Raw genomic sequence first — 9,002 nt, 5'->3', positions numbered from 1 at the left:
TTTTATTGTAAAAATAATGATAAACAATTATATATAATAAAAAATTTAAAAAAAATGTAAATATAATAAAATAAAAAATGTAAAATATATAATAAAAATTGATTGTATATAATAAAATAAGAAGATGTAGATATATAATAAAAATTAAAATATAGATATATAATAAAAATAAAAATGTAGATATATAATAAAAATAAAAATTGTAAAATATATGTTTGAATATAATGATATATACAATGTTATAGTGGTATTTGTATTATTTGTATTTGATTAACATTAAACAATTTAATATTTGAAATACGCTATTTACATTATATAAAAACACTATTTGCAATATGAAAAATCTATTAACAATATATGAAAAGTCTATTTACAAAATTTGTATAAAAAATCTATTTACAATATATAATAGGCTATTTACAAATTGAAGATAGGATGCAGCTTAGGTATATTGTGTAGGTGATATAATAAGCAGAACTTGTGAGTTATAGAAAGAAACCTTATACTGTAAAGAATCTAATATGGTATATCCAGAAGGAGCGCAATGTATGATTGCCATATTTATTTCCCTTCATTCATATCATTGATAAATTATATAAAAAATTAATGCACTGGGAATATTTACAAATTGCACATATACATTCAACCATTCACTCATCACAGGACAAGACTATCACTTCTATATCCATATGGTATGCTTCTGTAATTTGTTTTATCAGTTGGGTTAAGTCTACGTCTTTTGTTATTGACTTGTCGATGTGTTTTTGTTTCTGGTCGAGATACAATGATAAACCCTCTCTTACGAACTATCCTACCTGGATTGTTTAACTCCTTTTTTTCAATTTTTCCGCGGACTAAATCAAAAAAGTGATTAAACGTGATTTTTTCCCGAGTCCTACTATCTAATGTGATGCCTCTAATATTATAACAATAATCTACTTTTCCCGACCCAATTTCTTTTAACCTATACGCATAATTTTTAGGTCCCAAACCTATAAACATGTCAATTTCCCACCCATTTGGTATTTCGTCAGTTAGCTCACCCAAGTAGGAACCAATGGTAAGGTTGGGCTTATCATTTCGTTTTTGAACATACATAATACTGTCCGTGTCACAATATAATACGGCTTCAGGCCCTACAGCCGTCAAGAGATCATAGAGTTTTAGCCTTGCCCAAGATGTAATAAAGGCAGCAAGCACGACATTCGAAAATTTCCAGGGCCTGTTTTCATTTTCGATGTCTTTATATGTGATAATGAGATGACGTTCACCAATGTGTGACACTGTTTGCACCTCATATTGCGCTGACAGTAAGTAGGTCAAAAATGTTTCTGGATCATCAACAATTTTCGATTGCGGAAGATCTGTTCGCTGCCCCCATTTTCCATATAATGAGTTGAGGAATATCTTGGAGATATACCTCAGTCCCGGGTTCTTCCTGATATTGCTATGATTTAACTGTATGCCCTCGTGGACTAGATACTCCTTAATAAATTTTTCTTCGTCTCCTTGAGTGTGGCATGAATCGGGAAAACCAGAGGATTCCTGCTTCATTTGGAGGAAAGAATTCACGTAGTCGCGGAATAAACTACGTTCATTACAATCCTCCGAACCTACGAGTTCGAATTCCCATATTTCTTTAACGGCGAGTATTTTATAGCCACACTCTATAGCCTTATGCAATTCTGGGGTGCAGAATGTGCCGGTAATGGCACGATCACTTTCACAATGCAAACAATTGTTGATGTTTTCCTCCTCCATACATGTACGGCAGAGTCCGAAAAGTAATCGCCCTCTCGCAACATATGGCAGGACCGGAAAATACAAATCAGTTGGAGGCAAAACGGTACATTTAACCATACCATGAATACTTCCCACATCTGGGAAGTCCGGCCCCCTATGTATTTTTGGCTTACCTACTGGCAACGGCTTACGCGCCATTACCCAGGGGTAGAGACTAGTTACATCCAGGTACGCAATACTTTCATCACTGCTACATTCATGTAGAGCTTTAAAACATTCGGTTCGACCACCATTAAATCCTTCCTTGGGGATCAAATGATCGACAATATCCGCACACTGAGTTCGAATGAACTCTTGTATGGACTTGTCCTTCTTCACTTGATTGTCCCAATTACATTCCCACATTTCAACAACGTTGAGACCGCGTTTACGCAGATAATTAGCCTTAATAGTGGTAGACTCGAATCGTTCTTGCATGGATGTAGAATGATGTGAGGTAGAGTCAAGTTGTTTGTGACGCAATTCAGGGTAACAGCTGAGACAACCATGCCAGAAACAACCGAGGAACTCATACACAGTATTACTACTTGGTTCATAACCATCAACTTTATATTTTCCAAATTTCTTTTCCCCACCATTTCCAGTATATTGAATTTCAGTACCTCTTGTTTTCTTTAAATACCGCAACCACTGTAATGCTTTCACACTTTGACGGTCACGGTAATCAAAGCCAAGAGGAGGAATTACAGGGATTAAGTCTTTTGGTAAATATAAGGTACAGTAGACCAACATAGCAAGACTGGCTATGGTTCCTGCAGAAATGAAACATTGGATACCGCCAGTTTTCTCCTCAATGAGATCGGAAAATTTGACAACGGCTTCCGTTAGAATTCTCACATCGTTGCGGCAATAATCTAGCATCTCCTTTTGCAGATCATACTGCTCGCCAGTCAAAGTACGTTGTTCGTACCAGACGTACAATTGCTGTCTATTTTCAGGACTTCTACTATCGGGATCAAAATACTTAATATCAGGGATTGGACCTACATAATTTTGATTAGCCGGAATATTAAACAAATACGGGAAATCTCCCTTCTTTAAATTTTGATTAAGGCCTAAAGTTTTGGTTAAGTCAGACAGCCGGACTCCCATATAAAGATAGGTATCCCTGAAAACAAGCTTATTCCCGATCCGCAACTCAATAATTTTTTGTCCTGTCATTGTAACTGATGGAGAAAGATGCTGAGATTTAATGAGACTTCTAATTGCGAAGTACATGTCAAATTTCGATCCATTATGCGAAAGCACAATAGTTTTTTCAAAAGCACAATGAACCTTTAGTGCGTAACTAATAAACTCATCAATGCTCTTGAAAGAAAACTCGCGATTTCCATTTTCATCCCCACATACATGACATGAATCATCCAATGATTTACCCTTGCATGCGTAACAAACAGTCATTAAGCATACTAAAGAAACAACATGTTCCTGCTCTCCCTCAGTATTTGTATCTAGCAGCATAGTCTCTACATCAAACACAATGTACAAATACTTTTCAATCCTGGTAAGACGCTGGTTCTGAACATAACAAATATGATCCCGTTCCACATGCATATAGCATGATTTACATAAACGTTCATCACATTTGTGTTCAGATTTCCTACGACGTAAATCAAACATGACATCACAATCGCTACACACCTTTACATAATCACATATACTCTTGCCTCCTTTATTTACACTTTTGTGATTATCAAACACTCACTCGTTGGAAATAACCTATGACAATCAGTACATTCACACTTAATGTCATCATTATTTGGTTCATGATAGTGTTCGCAAAATCTGCATTTAAGATAGCACTTATGATAAACCCCTTTGTTATTATATCCTTTTAAACATGATTTACAATAATCTTCGGTTCCCAAAAGTTTACGCATGTTTTCAATTAGCTGGTAATGATCGTCGTCATACAATATGAATATTTGTTTACCACCTTTAATTCCTGGATATATCACATTAAATTCACGCGTTTCAAGATTCCTTTCATATACAATGATTTGATAGTTGGGTGCAAGATGGTTTTGTATTTTTTTAGCGTCTTCCAATGTACATCCATTATTTTTTTCAGCCTCAATCCCCAAATCATTGCACAAAATATCAGCTTTTTTTACTAATCGCTTTGGATTATTTTTCAACTCATACACTTGTGAACGATTTTGATCGGCCCTTGCCATCCCCAGAATTACACTCTTGAGGAGGCAGTACACGTCCTTCTCCATGGGAACTACTTTTTGTTCCAAAAACTCTGTTAATGGAAGATATTTCTGATTAGTCCTGGTTCGATTCTTACCTCTTCCCTTGCGAAGGTTAACATAATGGACCTTACAAGTCACATTACCTCCGAATAAATAATCCTCATTTGAATTGAGGGTGTTCTCTATCACGGAGAAGAGGACCTCCGAGTTCAATTCCGATTTACGTCTCCATGAGACATACAGAGGCTTATTCAGCTTTGAAGCCGAGCTCTCAATTGTTATTCCTACCCGGGCATTTTCATCAACATCACTTAATGCTTGGTTCATTACAAAATCAAATAATGCCCGGATATAGGATTCAGGGTTTTTTATTTCATTTTCGGTTGTACACTTAATACTTATTTCCCTCCCCTTAATGCCATAATATGCATAATGACGTTGACTTTTACCTACAATTTCAAATTGTGGCGCACCCATACCAATCATTGCATTAGGCATATCCTCAGAACTTACAGAACCAAATTCTACCATGTTCATAGGCTCCCCAAAACCTGCAGAGCTTGGCCCTGGCAAGTTCCTAGGCTCCCCAGAACATGCAGAACTTGGTCCTGGTAACTTCATAGGTTCCCCGGAACTTTCACAGCTCGGTCCTGCTAAGTTCAGAGGTTTACCTAATAGCTCACGAGCGATCTCAACAGATAAGTCATTTGTCTTACCAGATGATATCAACTGGTTGAGCTTTTCACAAGCCTGCTTTTTTATTTCAGCTACGCGAAAGAACCCTGCCCGATATAGATCAGTGATATCGGCAGCTGATATGCATCCCTCCAAAATTACACCCTGTCTTCCTTTAAAATGGTTTAATAATGCTGCTAACATTTGATAATATTTTTCATTGGGTACACGTACACCCTTGGAATGATAAGTATCTACCAAACGTTTCCAGGTATAATATACTACTTCGGAGGCAGCATATCCAAATCGGTGAAGCAAATCAACAAGCTTTTCAGCTTCCTTAATTAATTCCATATGTGCCATCTGTAATCACAAAATTATACCGAAATCGAATTACTATTTTGTCCTCACCCAAAATAAAATTCTTCAAATATGATTGTCAACAGTAAATCCAATATCTTTCTTAAAAATGAAGATTACGCCTCAAAGTACAAAAACAAACTGAACTATGTTTTCACGTAAAATCTTATAAATACTATTCCTTTGACCACGCCCACTTCCAAAAATCTTCTAACTTAGAACCAACGGAGCGATGTTACCTCCACGAGTAATTATAACGAAATGATTTTCAATTGATTTATGGACTTTGTTTATACTTTTTCTAATATTCTTATTCCTCTATTTATTCTGTATTCAAAAGAACACGTCTACACGATGGAACTGCTTTTTGTAGAATGACCAATTAATAATTCTGAGCTTCTTATATACACGTAAATAATGTAAATTCCCAAAATTCCACACGACTTATAATTTACTAAGTATTTTCTCAAAGATACTGTTTAAATTTATCAGTTAAGCACACTTCCCGTTAACAACAAGTAGAAACGTTTTTACTCTAGCAGTACTTCTTCTATACTGATCCGCCGCGGCTTGCTGCGCTCTATTTATACTTTCGGAAATGTAATCTCGTACCCAAATGCATTTAGTTTGTAATCTTGTACAAAAATACAATTACTTTAAAGTTTCGTACTCAGATAATTTAGTTTGTAATCTCGTACCCAGATAATTTAGTTTGTAATTTTGTACACAGACTGATTAATCATGTATCAACGAAAATATTTTCTAAAGTAATAATGCCATTTTACAAACATGTATTATTTAAAGTCATGTCACATTTTCGAAGATTTCCGAACTTAACCGAATGTTTCCGAATATTTATTTTTCATGGACAATAATATTTTCATATTTGAAAAAATGAACATATCTGATATAAACATTCCAATGAATAAAAATCATTTCAAAATAACATTGGCAATAAAAAAATCCAAGTAGTAATAAACAGGAACACAATTAAATAAAAATAACATAGTAAACAAAACATATCAAAAAAGAAATAGTTTAGCAAAAATCAATTAAGAAACAAGGTTAAAAAGGTTTAGAACACTTTATGACCCAAAGCATCAGAACTTTATCAGACACCAAAGGTTAAATGAATATAATGAATTAATTTAAATAGATTAATAAAACCATATTTAATTTACCAAAATATTAAGAAGTAACAGTATCAGATTTTAAAAGATACTTAATTATTACAGTTTATTCAAAATAGCATTGAAATACTTAATTGTTACAAATTATAGTTAAAAAAATTACGTATGGTTAGAATGAAAGCTCTATTAGTTACAAATCATAGGTAAACATCAATCAGAAGAGAAAATTTATTAAATAGGAATAGCAAAATTAAAATAAATAAGGTTAGGAAAAGCATATCTATTTAAAAGATCAATTACTAAATTTCAAAGGTGTACGGCTAAAAAAGCATATTAAATTAACTAAACAATTAAAATAATTAATATGATAGCTGTTCTACAGTATTCAATGAAATGCATTAACAAAGAAAACTAATATCATCAATAATTATTTTTGTGACTATTCAATTTGTAAATTTTGTATTATTGTAACTATTTTTATAATGCACTACTAATGAAAGTTCAGTTAATTTTATTTTTCTACTTTAACTGTAAATGTTAATGTCTATTTTTTTCAAATGACACTAAATTCTTACAATGCAATTCTTTATATGTTTACATGAAACTTTTTGATTGTAAAATAAATACAAAGTGAAATGTAAAATTGAAAATGCAAAGTGTAAATTTAAAATTGTAAAAGTAAAATGTAAATTAAAAATGCAATTTTCACATGAAACTCTTTGATTGTAAAATAAAAAAATGCAAAAGTGTAAATTAAAAAATGTAAAAGTAAAATGTAAAAATGTAAATTAAAAAATGTAAAGATGTAAATTAAAAATGTAAATGTAAAGGTGTAAATTAAAAATGCAATTTTCACATGAAACTCTTTGATTGTAAAATAAAAAATGCAAAAGTGTAAATTAAAAATGTAATTTTCACATGAAACTTCTATTGTAAAATGCAATTTTTTCATTTCATTACATGAAACTTCTATTGTAAAATGTAATTCATTATATGTTTACATGAAACTCTTTAACTGCAAAATAAAAATGTTAATGCAAAGTGTAATTTTAAAAAATTAAATGTTTCAAACGAAAATATAAGTTTAGATGTTCATTAATTAAGTTGCGCACATGTAAAGTTAGTTTACTCAAAATTATTTGTCAGTATGTCTTTCATTATGTAAAATTTAATATTGTAGTTTCATTAAGTTAAAATTTTAATTATTTAATGTTCATATACTCTTTGAACTAAAAATTTTAAAGTTTGCAACACTTACCACCGCTGGTTAGATGTCAACAGATCTAACAGGACACGATGTGTTAATTTTCGGTGCACTTGTATGCCGCTGTCAACACTGAAACCATAAAAACATTTATTAGTATACAATTTCAGTTCTATATTTATCATTTTGTTACAAAATTAATGCACAGTAAGCTATTTAGTAATCTCTTTTATCAACTTTCAGTTTAACAATGAGCTTTTTTTATTAATTTGGAACTCTATCTGTTTTACATAATGTTCTCTGAGTTTTCTTTAATGAAAACGAACCAATAAATAATTAATATCAAACTAAAATAATAAGTTGCTCCGACTAAAAAAAATACAAATAATTAGTACACTCACATATTGTTCAAACATCCTTAGTATGCTCACACGAAGTATTCGAGTAATTTATTACGAAATAAATAAATAAAGAGCTTGCACAGCAAACGAGTTTGTGTAACAAACTAGAGAATAAAAAAAGATACAATCCAACAAATTATTTGTAGGTTCACACTGTAAGTGTTCTGAGCTTCTAATAAAATGATCAAACAAAGTTGCTGAACAAATTAAAGATTATTTCAAGAAAGTATATTATGAAACAGGATATGTAATGGAATTAATATTGGTTGCATACTTACAGGATATCTGCAGGTTTTTTAAATTCCAATTTCTTCAAAGGTCCAAAAGAGAGAAGTCCAATTGATCTGCTGGAGTATCCTAAAACAAAAAGACAATTTTTTACTACTTGAAACAAAGTTTCTTAAGAGTTTGTGAAACAAACGAACGAATAACACCGTAGGTGTTCAACAGAGTATACTTTAGCATACGAACCAATAAAAAATAAGAAATTATTTGTAGGTTCACAGGGTAGCTGTTCTTAGGAGTATGTTTTAGCATACAATCCAATAAATAAGTTGAATTTGCTAAGCAAATGAACCAATAAAATAAAATAACACGAACGAATAAAATAATCACACTGTAAGTGTTCTAAGCTTGCTTAGCAATTGATTAAATTATAGTTAACATCGATTTATCAAAATAAGTTGCTATAAAATGATCTAATAAATAAGCAGAGCTAATAAAGCAAAATTTTTAATATGAGCACTAATACAATATAGTCTGAGTAATTTATTACAAACTGATCAAAAAATAATACCTTTGGTAGTACCTCTAATACTTCCGGTAGTACGTTCTTGAATAGACCACACCAATGGCTAACCTAAAACATAACATAATTTGTATTAGATTCGTATACATTATTTATATATATTTACTTTAGAATATCTTATATGCATACACTATATAGTATAGAATACCTTATATGAATATAGCATCTATTATAGATTCTTATATGTATATAATATGTACTATAAAGTCTTATATGTATATATATTTACTATAGAATATCTTATATGCTTACACTATATAGCATAGATTAACTTATATGATTATAGTATTTAGTATAGATTCTTATATGTATATACACAGTATGTATGTATCTACAATAGTCTTATATGTATACACTATGTGTATATCTAGTATAGATTCTTATGGTTACACAATATAGCATAAATTAACTTATATGAATATA

The 9,002-nt window shown here is 31.4% G+C and overlaps 1 protein-coding gene across 1 annotated transcript; it reads right to left on the bottom strand.

Moving 5' to 3' along the window:
- Window positions 1–657: 657 nt before the first annotated feature.
- LOC145661888 (uncharacterized) lies at window positions 658–3,357 on the bottom strand. The gene is made up of 2 exons (XM_081727229.1): window positions 3,180–3,357; window positions 658–2,786 (listed from the first exon to the last, which is right to left on the bottom strand). The coding sequence occupies exons 1-2, from the start codon at window positions 3,355–3,357 to the stop codon at window positions 658–660; spliced, it is 2,307 nt and encodes a 768-aa protein (XP_081583355.1).
- Window positions 3,358–9,002: the final 5,645 nt, after the last annotated feature.

Source organism: Thermobia domestica, chromosome 10 (assembly GCF_964235325.1).
Source record: "Thermobia domestica chromosome 10, izTheDome1.hap1.1, whole genome shotgun sequence".
NCBI lineage: Eukaryota > Metazoa > Arthropoda > Insecta > Zygentoma > Lepismatidae > Thermobia > Thermobia domestica.
Note: the sequence above shows the minus strand (reverse complement) of the source record. Positions and strands in the feature narration are given on the sequence as shown.

Excerpts from the sequence above, each read along its gene's own strand:
- LOC145661888 (XM_081727229.1), bottom strand. The coding sequence starts at position 3,357 with ATGCATGTGGAACGGGATCATATTTGTTATGTTCAGAACCAGCGTCTT. Across the intron at positions 2,787-3,179 it reads TGTTTGTTACGCATGCAAGG|GTCCAATCCCTGATATTAAG; the intron begins GTAAATCATTGG and ends AAAATTATGTAG.